General features: G+C 35.2%; 1 protein-coding gene and 2 non-coding genes across 3 annotated transcripts; all 3 read right to left on the bottom strand.

Moving 5' to 3' along the window:
• Positions 1-3,900: 3,900 nt before the first annotated feature.
• TRNAP-AGG lies at positions 3,901-3,972 on the bottom strand. The gene has a single exon. It is a non-coding gene; the product is annotated as a tRNA-Pro (tRNA).
• Positions 3,973-7,526: 3,554 nt separating this feature from the next.
• Positions 7,527-7,598, bottom strand: TRNAP-AGG. The gene has a single exon. It is a non-coding gene; the product is annotated as a tRNA-Pro (tRNA).
• Positions 7,599-9,712: 2,114 nt separating this feature from the next.
• Positions 9,713-19,668, bottom strand: LOC109174312 (zinc finger BED domain-containing protein RICESLEEPER 2-like). Its single transcript, XM_019323550.1, has 6 exons — positions 19,609-19,668; positions 19,243-19,508; positions 13,115-13,348; positions 11,616-11,985; positions 10,546-11,518; positions 9,713-10,458 (listed from the first exon to the last, which is right to left on the bottom strand). Exons 1-6 carry the CDS (start codon positions 19,666-19,668, stop codon positions 9,713-9,715), a joined length of 2,649 nt encoding a protein of 882 aa, XP_019179095.1.
• Between the last annotated feature and the right edge of the window lie 1,044 nt (positions 19,669-20,712).

Below are 20,712 nucleotides of genomic sequence, written 5' to 3' on the forward strand. Positions count from 1 at the left end.
AAGAATACACATTCACACATTGGCAACTACATGCCACAGTGACAACTACATGTCACAAGTATCATAGTTCCAACCTTATGCCCTGTTCCAACCTTATGGATACCCCCGGCCTTATTTCGGTTCCAACCTTTACCTCCTAGTGCCACCTTGTACTTCTTAGTCCAACCTTTTGCCTCCGGGGACCGTCGCCCCCACGCCGACACTCCTATTCACCACCGATCTCTCAGTACACGAGGGTACCATTAAATCTCATATCACAAAACCGCCAATCTCGTGAGCAAAGCTCAAGTAACAAACCACCAATCTCACTCATAGTCACACAAGGTCATCATCATTACCAACAGGACTAAGGTTCAACAATAACCTTAATCAAGTATCAATCAAAGGGTACAACAATTACATACGCTCACATCATAGGAATCAATCAATGGATCACAACAAAGACATGGAACCATACTCAACAACGAAGGATCACAATCCAACACCAAACGATGGCCAACACAAGTTGCCAATCCCAATAAGAAAGAACAAACCGCACATACTAGCATTTCAACATCAAACTAGCATGCTTATCAAACGGGTAAACCAAAAGTAGTTCCAAAGAACATTCAAGACTCACAATAGTCCAACGAATCACAAAGTCAGACCCTTAGCACGATTCAAGACAAAAAATCCTACATGGATTCCTAACATACCGTTCTAGACATACGAAACATCAAGAAGACTCACAAATAGTCCAATAAAAAAACATCGGGATGTAAAAACATCAATACCGAGTTAAAAGAATCACGGGGAACAAATCCCCGGCCAACATCAATAATGTACTCCGCGGGTGGGGCCATGGGTGGACAACCACCTGCGGGTACCAACCCAAGGCGCACCTATTCCCCACGGTGGGATGGCGGGTAGGCCTATGCCCACCATTCCGCCCTCGGGTACCACCCTGTACACCAAAACCTCCCATCAGGGATTTTTAACAACAAATCCAAATTCAAGTCCAAAACACCCAAAATCTCACACACAACAACAATATGACTTGAACCCAAGAAATAGTCAAGCAATGGCATTCAAGAACCCTAAGAACAAGCTCTAAACATGCATCACCACAATCTAATGTATCAAATCTCACATTCCAACACAAGAATCACAAGTAGAAGCCAAGAAATCATTATATAAGTAAAAAAAAAATATGTTTTGTAAAGCATGGGTTACCTTTGTAGCCTAATAACTTCCTCTTTTCACCATTAGAAAGCCTTTCCTAAAGCTCCTCTTTCACACCAACTTCATACACAAAGCAAAAGACAACAAAGATTCTATCTTAGAAAAAGACACCTAAAAGGAGGTTAAAAACACTAAAAGACCAAGGATCTTACCCTCCCTATGCTCAAGATGAAGAAAGTAGGAATCTTGGGAGCCAAACTTTCAAGACTTGGATGCTCAAATCCTAGCTTGGAGAAGAAGCTTCTCCTTTTTAGAGAGAGGCTAGAGGTTTTTGTGTTTAGATTGTAGGGTGAATGAAATGAAAAAGTGTTTCTAGGTTAGCTTGAACCACAAACCTTAGGTAGAAAGACATTTTTACCCTTACTAAAGTTGGAAAGACAAGGAAACAAGGGCACAACCAAGAAGCACAAGGTACAACCCTTTGACTTAAGTGACTAGTCAAAATCTAATCCCTCGACTATTAAATTTCAAGATTTTTATGAATAAATTAACAAAGAGACTATTATGGGTGTCACACCATTCCTTATGAAATAGCATTCCTATTACCTCAAAATTCATTCCGTGAACCAAACATACTGTTAGAGTAGCAGAAGACACGCTCTCCATTGCGTTATTTTTCGTAACGGGAAACAAATTAAGCAGAGTGGGGCAATTCTCAGACATTTTCAATTCAGATCAGAGTGTAAACGATGAAAGGAGACATCTTTCTGTCCAGGAAAGAATGAGGAATACATATAGGGGGCAAAACGAAATTCCAATGTCGGTGAGATTAGGAAACTAGCTAGTGAGCTGTTAATAGTATCCATGCATGGGAGAAGAATGTAATTTCGTTATTTTTCCCACTAGGAGTTGGAATCCCATCTGGAGAAGAATGAGGATTACGTAGGAATTTGTATTTCCAGATTGCAAATTAAGAGTTTGAGTAATGCTACTTACCCTCTAAATTTTTCCCCTTTTATATGTCACCTTTTTTTAATTTATTAGATAGTTTAGCTATGATTATACGCATAACATTATATGTTGCGAACCAACCAAACTACTCAATTCTTGTTTTCAAAGGCCTAACAGACTCTACAACTACATGTTCACAAACAACGACGCCCGTGAGTTTTGTACTTAATGTGCCTAAGTATTGTGTTTAATGAGCGTGAGATTTGTGCTTAATATGCGTGAGTATTTCATAATTACGAGCTCAGAAGGAAGCAGAACATAAACTCACACACATTAACGCCCAAGCTTCTTGTTACTTCTTCCTTCAATTTGGCCATGGATTCTGGATTATCAGCTACCTTCAGTGCAGTTGAATGTTTATATAGATGACTCACGTACAGTAAAATTTGCACAGCAGCTAAGTATGGATTTCTGTTGTACTATTCCCATAATTCTTAACCACCATAGCCCGCCTCCGCATCATCATCATCAGGGAGGGGGCAATGGCTACTGGATGGGGAAGAAGCTGACATCTATTTTCTGCTACATTTTACACATTCACGCACATTAAGTATAAATCTCAGGAACATTAAACACAACACTCACGCACATTGAGTACAAATCTTACGCACATTAATCCACCGCACATCCACACTGGGAACATTTCAATATATATATATATATATATATATATATATATATCAGCATTGAATTTATGAGAATAGAGAAAAATATTATGTAAAATACTTCTTTTAATTGTCCAATAAAACGTAAAGTTGAGGGCTTTGATAGTTTCTCATCAATTAAATTCTTGGAAAAAATATTTTTAACCAATTGATAGAAATAAATTTGCAAAAAATAATTAACATATTCGGAGTTATCATAGAAACATAAAATTAAATTACCTAGAAAATTAATTAAGATGTTTGATTCGTTTAATCAATTTTATGATTTTTAAAATATTTCTAAGAAAAATAAAACATAATGATGAATAATTGGGAATTCAATAAATTATTTGTAAATTAAAAAAATGTTAATTTCCACTTTTGGTCCTAGATTTATAAGTGATAGTCCACTTTTTAGAACTTTTTTATCAAAACATCCACTTTTGGTCATAATAGTATCGTGACATGACCAATTTTGGTCCTCTATCAACAAAATCGTTGAAATTTCGTTAAATTGAAAGAAATTTTGATCTTTTTAATACAAAGTGCGTTGACCCGTTATATTTTTTATGTTTACTTTTTTGAAAAAATCATAATTTAAGAGTTAAATGTTCTTGTATTTAATAAAATTTCAACGATTTTTTTGATAAAGTACCAAAATTGGTCATGTCAAAATAATATTAGGACCAAAATGGATGCTCTGATAAAAAAAAAGGGACTAAAAGTGAATTGACACCTATAAATCTAGGACCAAAAATGGAATTAACATATCTCAAGATATTCTTGTATGCAACAAGAATATTCAAAATTTAAAACAATACATATATAAAAATGTGTTGAGAAACAAATTTATTCAATAAATACTGTTGTCATCTTTCGTAATGGTTAGAGAGAAAAATTTCTTATATTTATAAAAGACATTGAACCTTAGCCAAGAAGGATAAATACATAATTGAATAAAATTGATAGATTTTCAATCACGCATAAAAGAATCCTACTTGGGATTTGAAATTTGAACTAAAATTCAATTATAGAGCCAACTTGCACAGGTTGTTTGTAGCTGAACTGTATTCAATTTGAATAAGGGGCATTCCGAGAATTGAACTCAGGACCTCTTGCACCCTAAGCAAGAATCATACCACTAGACCAAATGCCCAATTTAAATAGTGTCTAATTTGAAGTAATATAATACTAAGAGGTTTAAAGATAGACAGCTCTCATGAAGAGTCAAACTTAAAAGCTTGCAATTACTAAACCAATTATCCAACTAACTCGGTTAGGGGTTGCATATCATTGTTGGAAATTTTAAAATTTTCGACCACCTGAAAGTAATCTTAAATCAAGTCAAAAGCAAAACGTGGCCGGAAATAGCAACAAAGATTTTTCCGTATACCAAAATTGATCGAAACAAGGCTTTCGACTTGATTTAAGATCACTTTCAGGTGGTCGGAAATTTCATAATTTCCAGCAGTGGTTGCACCCTATGTATCCCCAACTTATCTTATATAACTTGTTTTGATTCAAGTTATATATATGACAACTTTGGTAATATAATATAATATTATTGCCACATCAAAAAATGAGTTGAAATAAAATAAAAGTAATGTGATTACCTATCACTACAAAAAAAAAAAAAAAAAAGTAAATTTATTTACGAAAAAACTAATGGGTAAATTATTAAAATTCATAGATATTTAATTGATTAACAAATTTTTGAAAGTAAAACAATGAAATTCATAAGTATTATTTAAGGTGTAGCTATTTAATCTAGGAAAGAAGGGTCAGATTGGCCCCCAAAGCAAATTTATAATGACTACCAACTTTGTGTTTGGGGAAGCTAGTTTTAGAGGTGAAAAGAAAAGAGAGGAAGCTGGGTAAACAAAATGTTTAAATGGGTTGTTGGGGCTGACTGAGAAATTTGGAGATGACTATGAAAGCTGAACAATCATTATTGTGCGGACCATGGTCTACAGAAGTTGTGTGGACCATTTTTGTATATATAGTGTAATATAATGTACATTCAATACAACAATAATGTACTTTTAGTATATTAAAAATGTACATTATTTGTGTACTGAGTGTACATTCAATAGACAAGTAATATATATTAAGTATATTAAAAATGTACTTTTTGTTATGGTCCACACAATAATTTGGCAAAGCTGAATTCAAAGATATTCCCATGCATACAAATAACAAACGGAAGAAAAGAAAACTCAACACCGGCCTTGAAATCCTTCTTCCAATTCAGAAATCTCATTTCTTGCTAAAAAAAATAAAAAATAAAATAAATAACTAATAAGAATAAAACTAAAGCCCATTCAAAACACATCCACTTGATCGCAAAAAATTGTCAGAGACAATGAAACCAGATTTCATAATTTCCTCAAAAGGAAGTAGATTTTATGCAATAAATGGAAACGGCATACATAAAATATAGAGAAAAATAAACTATGACTATAACAAAGTGATATGATGTAAAATAGATATGAAGTCAATAATATAAAAATATTTACTAATCAATTCATACAACTAATCAAAAAGTACAAAATCCTGCAGATTAGGACGTGGATATTGTGATTATTGTCCAACAAGGTAGTTAATTTGAGTGAATAAAACTAGAAACCTAGATTTTGCAACTAAATTAAATTAGAAATGGACCATCACGCAGGTCGTTATATCGCGTGACCGAGGGTGTGATACAAACACAAGCCATGGGTGTGCACTGGGCCAACTTAATTGCACATATAAAACCGTGTATGAGAGGTTCAACCAAAAGGGTATTAACAAGAACCAAACTTATAACATTTTAGGTATGTATGGAAATCACATACTCTACTCATTTAACAATAATTGCTTGTAAGTGTTTAGCCTCGTGGGGAAACTTTAAAAAGAAAGTGTACTATTTTGTAATTCAACAATTATTACTCACTACAGGTAATGTAATATTTTGGTATCTTAAAATAAATTTAAACCTCATGGGGAAACTTTAAAAGAAACTAACATACATCTCCTACTCAGTGTATAGTACTAGCTATATGTGTAGGTAGGTAAGGTAGCATTTTGGTGTCTTAAGAGGCATTTAAAATCTAAATATCAAAGCCAAGTTTCAATCTTGGGACCTGTAGGTTATGGGCTCACCAGCTTCCAGTGCACCACTCTAATTTGCTATATTTTAAATAATTGTTTTATATTAAAAATTTGTTTTTGGAAGTTTTTGTTTTGTTATGCTTTAATAGAAGGCCACCGTATGAGTTTTTTTTTTTTTTTTTTTTTATTTTTTTATCCTGTGATCTTTCTTCGAGGAGAGACACAGAGGTGTGATATACGCACAAGGTGCTTAGCATGATATATAACACACAATACCTATTCATCTTTAATAGTTTTTTTCAATTGTTTAAATATATACGACTAATAATAGTAACATGATTTTGACACTCTCGCCCGCATGGGTAGCTCAACTGGTCATAGAGGTGAAACTTTAGAAGAATGACCAAGGATTGAGTCTCACTAGCGGCAGTGTGGGAACAACCTTTCAAAGTGAGGGTGGCTCCTTGTGCGCAGTGAGCACCTCCCAAATGTTCTGTTGGGCCGGGGTGTGGGAGGCCCTTAGGGTTGTGGTTCAGCCTTTTGGAAGAATGATTTTGACACTCTCTTTCAAGGGCATTCTAACTTAATAGCCCGCGAAATTTAGGATGTGAATAAAATATTGGATAATGTCAATAGCAATTATAAGTTATATATATGACAACTTTGGTAATATAATATTACACTATTGCCACATCAAAAAATGAGTTAAAATAAAATAAAAGTAATGTGATTACTTATCACTACAAGAAAAGTAAATTTATTTACAAAAAAAATTGATGCATAAATTATTAAATTAAAATTCATAGATATTTAATTGATTAACAAAATTTTGAAAGTAAGACAATGAAATTCATAAGTATTTAAGGTTTAGCAATTTAATCTAGGAAAGAAGGGTCAAATTGGTCCCCAAAGTAAATTTATAATGACTACTAAGTAGTAACTTTGTGTTTGGAGAAGTTCTAGAGGTGAAAAGAAAAGAGAGGAAGCTGGCTAATCAAAATGTTTAAATGGGTTGTTGGGGCTGACTGAGAAATTTGGAAGTGACTATGAAACGCTGAATTCAAAGATATTCCCAAACAAACAGGAAGAAAAGAAAACTTAACACCGGCCTTGAAATCCTTCTTCCAATTCAAAAATCTCATTTCTTGCTAAAAGAAAATAATAAGAATAAAACTAAAGCGTATTCAAAACAAAATGGATGTTCTGATAAAAAATGACTAAAAGTGAATTGCCACTTATAAATCTAGGACCAAAAATTGAATTAACATATCTCAAGATATTCTTGTATGCAACAAGAATATTCAAAATTTAAAACAATACATATATAAAAATGTGTTGAGAAACAAATTTCTTCAATAAATATTGTTGTTATCTGTCGTAATGGTTAGAGAGAAAAATACATAATTGAATAAATTTGTTAGATTTTCAATAACGCATAAAAGAATCCTACTTCCTATTTAAGACTACATGTATGTATGACTTCCTAAGCCAACTTCCCCAAGTTGTTTGTAGCTGAACTAAAATTCAATTATAGAGCCAACTTCCCCAAGGAACTGAAATTCAATTATAGAAGATAGTAAGTTGTTTGTAGCTGAACTGAAATTCAATTTGGAGGAGTAAGGGGCATTCCGAGAATTGAACTCGGGACCTCTTGCACCCTAAGCAAGAATCATACCACTAGACCAAATGCCCAATTTCAATGGTGTCTAATTGGAAGTAATATAATACAAAGCGTTTTAAAGATAGACAGCTCTCATAGAGAGTCAAACTTAAACGCTTGCAATTACTAAACCAATTATCCAACTAACTCGGTTAGGGGTTGCATATCATTGCTGGAAATTTTAAAATTTCCGACCACCTGAAAGTAATTTTAAATCAAGTCGAAAGCAAAAAGTGGCCGGAAATAGCAACAAAGATTTTTCTGGATACCAAAAGTGATCGGAACAAGGCTTTTGACTTGATTTAAAATCACTTTTAAGTGATCGGAAATTTCATAATTGCCAGCAATGATTGCACCCCATGTATCCCCAACTTATCTTATATAACTTGTTTTGATTCAAGTTATATATATGACAACTTTGGTAATATAATAATATTATTTCCACATCAAAAAATGAGTTGAAATAAAATAAAAGTAATGTGATTACTTATCACTACAAGAAAAGTAAATTTATTTACGAAAAAAATTAATGGGTAAATTATTAAAATTCATAGATATTTAATTGATTAACAAATTTTTGAAAGTAAAACAACGAAATTTATAAGTATTTCAGGTGTAGCTATTTAATCTAGGAAAGAAGGGTCAAATTAGCTCCCAAAGCAAATTTATAATGACTACCACCTTTGTGTTAGGGGAAGTTTTAGAGGTGAAAAGAAAAGAGAGGAAGCTTGCTAATCCAAAACGCAAGGAGTGGTTTGTATCACTCCATCACAATGTTTAAATGGGTTGTTGGGGTTGATTGAGAAATTTGGAGATGACTATGAAAGCTGAATTCGAGGATATTTCCATGCATGCAAATAACAAATGGAAGAAAAGAAAACTTAACATAAAATCCTTCTTCCAATTCAGAAATCTCATTTCTTGCTAAAAGAAAATAATAAGAATAAAACTAAAGCACATTCAAAACACATCCACTTGATCACATACAAAATAAAGACAATGAAACCAGATTTCATAATTTCATCAAAAGGGAAGTAGATTTTATGCAATTAATGACAAACTATGACTATAACAAAGTGATCTGATGTAAAATAGATTTGAAGTACGTCAATAATATAAAAATATTTACTAATCAATTCATACAAATAGAAAGTACAAAATCCTGCAGAATAGTACATAGGAGATGCATGGATCCTAGCAAAATTTGATGGAATTAGTTTATTTCATTCTAAGATTGGGCATTGAACTTGTGGAACAAGAACCTTAGATTCTCAAAGTCCCAACACAAGGAAATAGTGTCACCAGGGTGTAAACTCCTCCTTTTTACAAACTCTGTATTCCAGTTGTTGGTAGGGGTGTAAACGAGCCGAGCCGAGCTCGAGCATGGGTATGCTCGAGCTCGAGCTCGGTAAATGAAGCTATGCTCGAGCTCGAGCTCGTGCTCGATCGAGCTCGTGACTGGATGCTCGAGCTCGAGCTCGGCAATTATCGAGCTGCTCGAGCTCGGCTCGAGCAGCTCGATTGTTCGAGCTCGAGCTCGAACTCGATCTTGAGCTCGAGTTCGAGCATGATTTTGAGCTCGAATTCGAGCTCGAGATCAGGCTCGAACTCGAGCTCGAGTTTGAGTTCAAATGCGTGCTCGATTTTAACCTTGAATTTGACGGTTTGACCTGTTTGATTTAAAATTTAAACTACTCTGTTTTATCCATACATAAATAATCCAAACTTCAAATCAAAACAATCAAAATAATTTTGCAACGAAGTAAAAGATAGTGAAGACACAAGTCAATAACATTGTTCAAACTTCAAAACATTCAAAATAAGTTTGCAAATCACAACAAAACACAAGTCAACAGTGTAGTAGTCCTTGATTCCTTGTACATATATATTTCGTCCCGGATATGTTCAAAACAGGAAATATCTGTTCAACTTGCAAAAAAAAAAATGAATAATATTAGATAATAAATGAAATTAATTAAAAATAGTTAAACAAAGATGTTACTTTGTAACTTACTTTCATGAGTTGGATGCCGGAAGAAATATTTCTTGGAATGATTTCTCTTTCTACAAAAAAAAATAAAATAAAAATAAGTATACAATTAAACAAATATTTTTTTAAAAAATAATGTATCTTTTAGCATAAAAGTTAACTTACTTTGTTTTTGGTAACTCCATGTATATGTCTTAGCCAATCACCCCCACAAAGTAAAGCTTGGGCTGTTTCAGGCAACAATGATGCACGATACGAATCAATTACCCTTGTCCCAGCACTAAATGTTGCTTCTGAAGCCACACTGCTAACAGGTATAGCTAAAATATCTGCTGCCATTCGAGACAATATTGGATACTGCAGTCTATGCATCTTCCACCAATCTAAAGAACAAAAGTTGCTTGGAACCTCAGTAGTCTTAAGACGCGCTTTTTCTAGATAGTCTACTAACTCAGAGTTTTTAGGCCCTGAAGTTTCAACTTGGGCACAAAATCCCTCAAATTCTTCCCAAGCATATGTAGACTTTTGGCGGCTGACTTGGCTTCTAAAAGTGTTAGAAGAACTTAGATTTTCAGGATTATCTTTGTTCATTGATTCAGCAACATACTCTTCATAAAGAGTATTGATGATCTCCTTCACTTTTGCTATATTCTCCTTAGCTTCCTTATCAGAATAAAGTCTAGGGAAACAGAATTCAACTGCAAGCATTTTCTTTGTTGGATCAAAAACAGCACCTATAGCCATCAACAAATTGCACTCACCCCAATATTTATCAAACTTTTTCTTCATTCTTTTAACCAAATCCTTAATAAAGTCATCTTCATCATCTACATGACTATCCAATGTTGATTTGATTTTTTGAACTTCTTGAAGAAACAAATTTGAAGTAGGATACTCAGAACCTGAAATAAATTTGAATTCAGATAATCACAATTCACAAGTCACAACCTTAACTAAATTAAAAAAAATATATATTAAAAGAAACAAACCTGAAATAATGTGAGTAGCTGTCCAGAAAGTCTCTAAAATTGAGCAAACTTTGACAACCTTGTCCCAATCATCTTCCAATGGACAACTCTCATAGAAAGGATCACGATCTTTTAGCATCTTGAAAGCTTCTTTGAACTTGAGTGCACAACTTAACATCTCAAAAGTTGAGTTCCATCTAGTTTTACAATCACGAATCAATTTCCTATCTTTCAATTGCAATTGTTGCACACAGTTAGCAAATTGTATACGCCTTGATTCCGACCGGTTCACATATTCCACACTATTTCTAACATCACTAATGATGTTCTGAATCTCATCTAATCCATCTTGAACACACAAGTTCAAGATGTGTGCACAACAACGAACATGAAACAAACGTCCCCCACATACCAAACTTCTTGACCTTTGGAGTGTATCCTTCATGTACCTAATAGCAGAATCGTTACTTGAAGCATTATCAACTGTAATTGTAAACACTTTCTTTTCAATTCCCCACTCTTTCATGCATCCAAATATAGCATCAGAAAGCTGAAGACCTCCCCTCGGTGGTGGAATGTTAATGAAGTTTAAAACTCTCTTTTGCAACCTCCAAGAAGAATCAATCCAGTGTCCAGTGACAACCATATACTCAATCTTCTGATTTTTTGACTTCCAACAATCTGTTGTCAAACTTACTTTACTAACACTTTCAAGATTGTTCTTCAACTTCTTCTTTTCAATCTCATAAACCTGCAAACAATCTGCTTTGCATGTATTTCTACTAATTTTTTTCCACTCCGGCCATCCTTCTTTCATTAATAGGTTAAATCCTGCTTCCTCCAAAATAGTAAACGAATGTTCATGCATCATGATCCAATTAGCAGCACACTCCCTCATTCTTTCCATATTAAAATTTCCACGATGTAATGGAGGAAGGGAGGATGGAACTCCATCACTAGGCATAAAATTTAACTTTGTTTGTTGATCGGTGACCTACAAAGTACAAAGTACAAAACCAATACCATAACTATTAATAATGAATAGAATAATTTAGCTATATAAAAATTTATTTTCAAATTTAAGTACTTACCTTCAAATGTGCCTTTCTCTTAACGCATTTGTCTTGATGCCTCTTGTAGCTAGTTGTTGTGCCCGATTTAGTTAATGCGAAATGATGATGACAATGATTACATTGTACCTTCTGCACTCCATCTATGTCGACCATATGAAAATCAATCCACACACCTGAAGTCTTTTTTCTCTTGTTTGTTTGAAATTCTTGCTCGTGTGTTTCTTCATTTTGTTGTGTGTCATGATCATCTGAATGTAATTCTACTCTTTCAACTCCTTCAGATTGTTCATGTGATTGATTAATAGTTTCATTGCTTTCACCAACCACACTATTTAGAGTGTGTGGATTTTGCGGGACAGATGAATTATCGGTAGACATGCTCACATGCCTAATGGAAAACAGTTACGACATCAAGTTATCATACCTCAATTCAACAACAACTAATCCAATATTCTAGTACCTTACTTTCATATATTTAACAAATTAAGAAACTAATATAATAACCATAATGAACTGGATTATATATTTAACAAATTAAGAAACTGGATTATAAAATTATATTGCTGCAAGTAAATGGATTATATCTTCAATAAGAAATAAATAATGAACTAATATATTCAAGGTTCCATGACAAACTAAACTAATATATTTAACAATAATGAACTAATATATTCAAGGTTCCATAACAAACTAAACTAATATATTTAACAAATTAAGAAACTGGAATACTGGATTATATCTTCAATAGTTAATCAATATAGTTAATCCCAAGAAACTAAACTGGAATATAGCTAAATTGAATCAATACCATAATGAACTAATATATTCAAAGTTTCAATAACGCAAACGTATGAAATATGAATACCTAGAATTATATCTTCTTTTTATATCAAGGTTCCAATAACGCAAACGTATGAATACCTAGAATTATAGCTTCCTCGCGACGGAAACCCTGGGGTGGACAGAGTCGACGATGTCCTGGAGCCAAAGTCTGGTCGTGAATCACCGGCGGCAACTGTCGAAGTTTCTCTACCGTGGACTCGTGGAGGCGTGGAGTCGTGGACGAATACTCGAATAGAAACTGCCAAAGTCTCTCTCGACAGTCGAAACTCGAAATATAAAATATCAAATTCTGAAGGCGCTAGAATTCTAGGGCTTTTGAGTTTTGAGCTTTGACTTTTAAATTTTAAATATTAATTATTATTTTTATATATTTTAATTATATTATACCATATATTATATGGCTCGCGAGCCGGCTCGACAAGCCACGAGCCTAGAGTATCTAGGCTCGGCTCGTGCTCGTTTATTTGACGAGCCGCTCGAGCTCGGCTCGAGCTCGATTTTGACCGAGCTCGAGCCGAGCGTTGACCGAGCCGCTCGTGAGCGGCTCGCGAGCGGCTCGGCTCATTTACACCCCTAGTTGTTGGTGAGAAGAAAGCTACCCGTCTTCCATTGCTTGAGGGTGAGTTGATGCTGTGACTCAGTGTCCAAATCCCATATTTTGACTCGCTCTCAACCCATTCCTGTTTTGACAAGCTTTACAGCTCTCCATATCCATGAGAGGCAATACGTATTTTGTAATTTCCTCTTTGGGTAGCAACAACCTTGATGAAAGGTTGACATCACTTGTACTTAGGCGCTTATGCATCCAGTTTTGATGATGATTATCCACCACCTTCTGTTTCTTGGCGATCACTCCCTCGTCCTCCTCCTCTACTGGTTTCTTGGGACCAATAGTTATCAATCTTTTGCTGTTAGATATATTAAATATAATATACTTAATATAATATATATTAAATATAATATAATATATCTATAATATATGTTAAATATAATATATCTATATATTATATTTATATATATTGAGAAGAGAGAGAGAGGAATAGATAATTTTATTGATGATTAGAAATGCTTGAATAACAAATCTATTTATACTAGATAAGATAATTCAAATGCTAAAATAAAGGATTTAATGCTCCATGTAAAGCTAACATCATGGCCATGTACTGCACCTATAATTACTCCCATTATTTTTAACCAATTAACTAACTACTTGGTTTAATATTACTAATAATAATAATAATAATAATAATAATATTATTATTATTATTATTATTATTATTATTATAACATTGCCTCCTTTAAACCAAGTTGAATATATTGGTCATCCCAATATCCTTCTTCAATTTAAGAAATGTCTCTGTCTTCAACGGCTTCGTAAAAATATCTGCAACTTGACATTCACTCGAACAATACTCAATGTTGATTTGTTTTTCAGCAACCAGTTCTCTGATTTTGTGATACTTGATATCAATGTGTTTACTGCGACCATGAAAGACAGGATTCTTGGACAACGAAATTGCTGACTTGTTGTCACAAAAAATAGTTGTTGGTGCTTCCTGCTTGTGTTGTAAGAACTCCAAAATTCTCCTCAACCAAACTGCTTGAGTAGCACAGTTTGCTGCTGCAATATATTCTGCTTCTGCGGTTGAAAGTGCTACAATCTGCTGCTTCTTTGAAGACCAAGAAAATATGGCTGAACCAAGATAGAAGGCATATCCTGATGTGCTTTTTCTGGTCTCAATATCTCCAGCCCAATCACTGTCTGTGTACCCAACAAGTTCCACAGCTTCATTAGTAGAGTAAAAAATTCCATCATTACTCGTACCTTTGACATATCTCAGAATTTGCTTTGCTGCAGCCCAATGTGATTCTTTTGGCTCCTCCATGAATCTGCTAAGTATCCCAACTCCAAAAGAAATATCTGGCCTTGTTGCCACCAGATACCTCAGACTTCCAATTAAGCTTTTATAAGACGTAACATTCACATTCTTACCACACTCATCTTTGGACACCTTTAACTTTTCAGCTACCGGAGTTGAAGCTGGTTTGGAGTTTTCCATTTTGAACTTTTTCAAAATATCAACAGCATACTTCTTTTGTGAAATAAAGATTCCACCATCCATCTGAACAACCTCAAGGCCAAGAAAGTAAGACATAAGACCCATATCGGTCATTTCAAACCTCTTAATGAGTGCCTCCCTGAATTCTGAGATTAACTTCAAGTTATTTCCAGTAAAAACCAGATCATCAACATACAGACAGATTAGAACAATATCACCAGAATCCGTGCATTTGACATACAAAGTGTGTACATGAGGACATCTCATAAAACCACTTTCAACAAAATATGAATCAATGCAACCATACCACGCCCTAGGCGCTTGCTTTAAGCCATACAAAGCTTTTCTCAACCTGTACACTTTATTTTCCTCCCCTTTCTTCAGAAATCCTGCAGGTTGTTCAACATATATTTCTTCTTCAAGAAAACCATTCAAAAAAGCAGACTTGACATCCATTTGATGCAATTTCCAATCATTTTGAGCAGCAAGAGAAATAACCATTCGAACTGTATCAAGTCTACTTACAGGAGCAAAAACCTCAAAATAATCAATACCTGGTTTTTGCTTGTAACCCTTTGCTACTAACCGTGCCTTAAAACGGTCAATCTCTCCATTTGACTTGTACTTCGTTCTGTAAACCCACTTCACTCCAATTGGCTTCTTTCCAGGAGGTAAATCTGTTAACTCCCAGGTACCATTCTTCTCAATGGCACGTATCTCCTCATCCATCGCCCTAAGCCAATGAGTTTTTGTAGCAGCCTCCTCAAAAGTTAAAGGATCACAATATGCAAAGAGAGCAAATTGAACAATCTCTTCATCAGACAGGTCATTATCATGACCCAAAACATAATCTTGCAAGCGAGCTGGTAAGTGGCGCTCGCGCTGAGATCGTCGAACTGACGACTCTGGCTGTGAAGGGGACTGGACATTATCTGGAATCGGTTGCTCTTCAACAATATTTTCAACAGCAGGAATAACAACTGAACTTTCATCTTTAGCTAACCAATCCCAAGCACCATATTCATCAAAAGTGACATCACGACTTATAACAACCCTTTTAGTTTCAGGATTGTATAGTTTATAAGCCTTTGAAGCGTCACTATAACCAATGAATATGCACTTCTCACCTTTATCATCCAACTTCTTTCTCAATGCATCTGGCACATGTGCATATGCCAAACATCCAAAAACCTTGAGATATTTGATAGAGGGTTTTCTCCCACTCCAAGCTTCTTCGGGTGTCTTATCCCGGACACTCTTAGTTGGACACCTATTCAACACATAGACAGCACAAGCAACAGCTTCTGCCCAAAAAGGTTTAGGCAGATCCTTGGATTTCAACATGCACCTTACCATATCCATGATAGACCTATTCTTCCTCTCAGCCACTCCATTTTGTTGTGGAGTGTATCTAGCTGTCATCTGATGTTGAATACCCTTCTTCTTCAGAAAATCATCACAGGCAATATATTCTGTACCTCTATCAGTTCTCAAGATTTTAATTTCATAACCACTCTGCTTTTCAACAAAAGCCTTAAATTGTTTGAAAACATCACATGCTTCAGACTTTTGCTTCAAAAAGTAAACCCATGTTTTTCTACTGAAATCATCAATGAAAGTAATAAAGTACTTACAACCTCCATGTGAGGGAACCTCCAACGAACATAGGTCTGAGTGAATAATCTCCAACTGTTTTGTAGCTCTCCTTGACTTTCCCACGGGAAAGGGATCTCTATGCTTCTTCCCAATCACACAAATCTCACAGATACGATCAGGGACATTCACAACAGGTAAATCAGAAACAAGTTCCTTTCTCGCAAGATAGTTTAATTCAGAGAAATGAAAATGCCTAAACCGCATATGCCATAACCAATTATCATCACAAACTTCAGAATTAAAGCAATCAATGAGAGTATGCTTAATTTTCAAAGGAAATAGTCGATTTTGGGACATATTTACCTTTGCAATCAAAACTCCTTTAGCATCTTCAATGGTACAACACCCTTGAGAAATATGTATCTTATATCCTTTTTCTGACAACTGACCCAAACTCAACAAATTTTTGTGTAGTTCAGGAACATAGAACACATCGGATATAAAATTGTGAGTACCATCCTTCAACTGAATGGAGATTTTACCTTTTCCCAAAATTGGCACCTTTGACTTATTGCCAAACGTTACTTCAGACCGGACTGATTCATCTAGTTCGGAAAACAATTCTTTCTTCCCACACATATGGTTACTACACCCAGTATCCAAGAACCATATGTTCTTATCTGCAGAAAAACTATCGCTGGCTAAAAGTAAAGTTTCAGAACTCTCACCAGACTTTTCAGCAGTGTTTTCAGCAATGTTTGCTTGATTTCCACGATTGTTGTCCTCATTATACCAACAATCTGCAATCTTGTGCCCATACTTGCCACAATTGTAGCAATGAAATGGAAATTTACCTTGTTTGTTATTACCTCCACCTCTTCCTTGGTTGGAGTTACCACGTCCTCCTCCTTGGTTGAAGTTACCACGACCTCTTCCACCAGAACCTCCTCTTCCTCTTCCACGACCTCTACCAGATCCTCCACCTCTTTGATTAGCGCCAGTCACATTAAGGGTGACTTGACTCTTCAAAGCTTCTTCTGCTAGTGGTTCCGATTTTGACGCAATTCTGTCAATATGACTTTCTACCATACCTTTCAGCTCTGCAATTGATAAGAGCTCGGTTTTGTGTGACTCTGTTATTGAAGCCACCACATGGTCATACTTCATCGGCATAGTTCGAAGAACTTTTTCAACCACTGCACCATCTTCAATTGTATCTCCGTATAACCTCATCTTATTCACCATATCAATAAGACGAGTGAAATACATATCTACTGTTTCTGTAGAGGTCATCTCACAATTATCGTACAACCTTCTCAATGACTGCAACTTAGACTTCTGTGCCCGATCGACTCCTTTGTGTGACACCTTTAAGATGTCCCAAGCTTGTTTTGCTATTTGAGCACGAGCTAATTGCCCAAAAATGGAATAATGAACACCTTGGTGAATCTGACCCAAGGCCAATTTATCTCGCCGTATAGCGGCTGCTTCAGCTCCTTCGGGTAGACCGGGATCAACAAAGCTCCAAAGATTTTGAGCTTGCAAATGTGTGGACATCATAATTTGCCAATAATTGTAATCGAGTTTCCCGTCCATACAATATTGAAATTTGCAGCCATATTTCACTACGGAAAATATCTCGGGGTTGAAAGGTTGACTGGCTTTGATACCAAATGTTAGATATATTAAATATAATATATTTAATATAATATATATTAAATATAATATAATATATCTATAATATATATTAAATATAATATATCTATATATTATATTTATATATATTGAGAAGAGAGAGAGAGAGGAATAGATAATTTTATTGATGATTAGAAATGCTTGAATAACAAATCTATTTATACTAGATAAGATAATTCAAATGCTAAAATAAAGGAGTTAATTCTCCATGTAAAGCTAACATCATGGCCATGTACTGCACCTATAATTACTCCCATTATTTTTAACCAATTAACTAACTACTTGGTTTAATATTACTAATAATAATAATAATAATAATAATAATAATAATAATAATAATAATAATAATAATAATAATAATAATAATAATAATAATTATTATTATTATTATTATTATTATTATTATTATTATTATTATTATTATTATTATTATTATTATTATTATTATTATTATTATAACATTTGCGTTTGGTTGGCTGCAGGGAGAGAGAGAGGGAGGAAGCAGCGTCAATAAGCTCATCAAAATCCCGACGATGATGAATCTTGATGGGTTTCTTGGGATCAATATTTATCTGTGTTTTGCGATTCTTGATTGGCGGGAACAGGGAGAGGAGAGGGAGGAAGCAGCGTCAATGAGCTCTGCGAAATTACCATGATTCTGTTTGACAAATAATAATCTTGAATTGTTGGGGCACAAGGAAAGAGACTTAGAGCAGTGGGAGTGGGGTGGTCTTCATGATCTTCATGATTAAAACACCAAAGAGAGGCGGGCAGCAGGGGCGGAAAGAGGAGGATTCACGGCAGCCTGCGGATGAGCAGATACAGGTTCATCCTCCACCGTTGTACACACGCTCTGCATTCCGCTATTTTCCTTCTCAGACATTATTATATTTTCAGAGTAGGTTTATATATATATATATGGGAATAGCTAGAATAACCTAATTTCAATGTCGGTGGGATTAGGAAACCGTTAATGATAGAAGAACATGTATATTTTCCCGCTCCCATTTGGACTACGAAATTATGGAGTAATTCATAAATGAATATCCTATATATTTCTAATTTCAGTACGTATTTCTCATTTTTTTTACTTTTTTATTTACTGTAAAATGCATTACGTCTAACAATGAGAACGGTATAAAACTGTATCAAATAAAACAGTTATTACAACGGTACAGACTAAGAGAATATATACAAGTGAGAATCATAGGGAGATTATGATAGGGAGTCATAATATGACTCAAATACATAGAGTCCTAATACTAGTCATAATACTCCCCTCAAGCACATGTATACTTGTAACCTGTAGCTCGTCTCTAAAGAAAAGAAAATCTAGGACTAGGTAAAGCTTTAGTAAATATGTCTGCAAGTTAATCTTTTGTAGAGATGAAGTTAACTTGAATGTCTCAAGAAGTAACTTTATCTCGAATGAAGTGATAGTCAATTTTCACGTTCTTGATACAAGCATGGAAGATGGGGTTTTTGCAACCATATAAGTTGCACCAAGATTATCACACCATAATTTTGGAACAGATATACCTGACACTTTAATCTCATGTAGCAAAGAGATTATCCATGTTACTTCAGCACAGACATCTAATAGAGCCTTGTATTCTTCCTCAGTAGAAGATCTAGCAATAGTTCTTTGATTCTTACAGACCCAAGAGACGAGATTAGATCCAAGAAACATAGCAAAACCACTAGTGGACTTGCAGTCCTTAGGGCATCCAGCCCAGTCAGAATTTGAGAATGCATGGAGATATCTTGATATTGGCTTTCTTATACGCAAGCCAAAATTAATTGTTCCCTTAACATACCTCAAGACTCGTTTTAGGAGCTCCCAATGTGATACAGCGGGAGCATACACGTGTTGACATAACTGATTGACTGCAAATGATTGATCTGGGCGTGCGTTATCTCTCGCTTTGGATTGGTCTGGGTGAGCTTCTCACATCACTCACTGGTGCTGGTCCAGAGAATTGTCCAAACTTGGAGGAGATACGGGTTAAAGTGGAAGGCAATTGCAGGGTATTGTCTAAACCTCCAGATAAAGCATTCGGGATGAGAACTCCTTTGCGCTATCCTAAACTTTCGAAGATGCATTTGGATTGTGGAGACACTATAGGCTATTCTTATTTCTGTGCCTCACCGGAAACATTGGAGAATGAAAGAGAAGTAAAATGTGACACCCCAAAAATCCACACTCCAAACCATGAATTAATTGAGTAATTAATTCTATTTCTTTTGAGGAATTGATTCCTAAAATCCTGATTTTTAATACTCAAGGACTAGTATTTGACTAGTCAATCTTTAAGTGGTGTTGTACCTTGTGCTTTGAGAGGAGTTCCCTTGTTCCTTACACTTTTTAAGAGTTAGTAAGGGTATCCTTGTCTTTTCACCAAGAGCTAGTTTTGTAACCTAAACCTAGAAGACTTCTTCATTTCATTCCCTTACATTCCCTAGAAAATATCTCTACCTTCTCTCTAGAATAGAAGAGTAGCTTGTTCTTCAAGCCAAAAGAAGCCTTTGTCAAGATTCCAAGTTTTGCTTCCAAGATTCAATCTTTCCTCTATTTTGTTGTGGTACAGGGGCGTACCGCGGCAGAACGGCGGGCGGGGCACACCCGCCGCCTACCCGCGGAACGTGTTGCCTTGTGGGTGTTGTACCCGCGGGCGGACCACGGTGGGGCACTACCCGTGGTCCACCCGCGGGGAACACAATGGTGTTGAGATGGTATTTGTTCCCGTGATTTGTTTGTCTCGGTCTTTGATCTTTTGGCCTCCCGATGTTCTTTTGTGGAACTATTTGAGCGTCTTCTTGATGTTTCGTAGGTCTAGAGCTTTATGATAGGTATCCATGTAGAATCTTTGGTGTTGTGAATCGTGCTAAGTGTTCAACATTGTGTTTCGTTGAACCGTGTG

Source organism: Ipomoea nil, unplaced genomic scaffold, assembly GCF_001879475.1.
Source record: "Ipomoea nil cultivar Tokyo-kokei standard unplaced genomic scaffold, Asagao_1.1 scaffold0607, whole genome shotgun sequence".
NCBI lineage: Eukaryota > Viridiplantae > Streptophyta > Magnoliopsida > Solanales > Convolvulaceae > Ipomoea > Ipomoea nil.

What these genes read in the sequence shown, in the direction of transcription:
- LOC109174312 (XM_019323550.1), bottom strand. Translation starts at nt 19,668, where the DNA reads ATGTCAACACGTGTATGCTCCCGCTGTATCACATTGGGAGCTCCTAAA. An exon ending in TCCATGCTTGTATCAAGAAC is followed by an intron (nt 13,349 to 19,242) that starts GTGAAAATTGAC and finishes TATATCTAACAG; the next exon opens with CAAAAGATTGATAACTATTG. An exon ending in AGCTACTCACATTATTTCAG is followed by an intron (nt 10,459 to 10,545) that starts GTTTGTTTCTTT and finishes AATTTATTTCAG; the next exon opens with GTTCTGAGTATCCTACTTCA.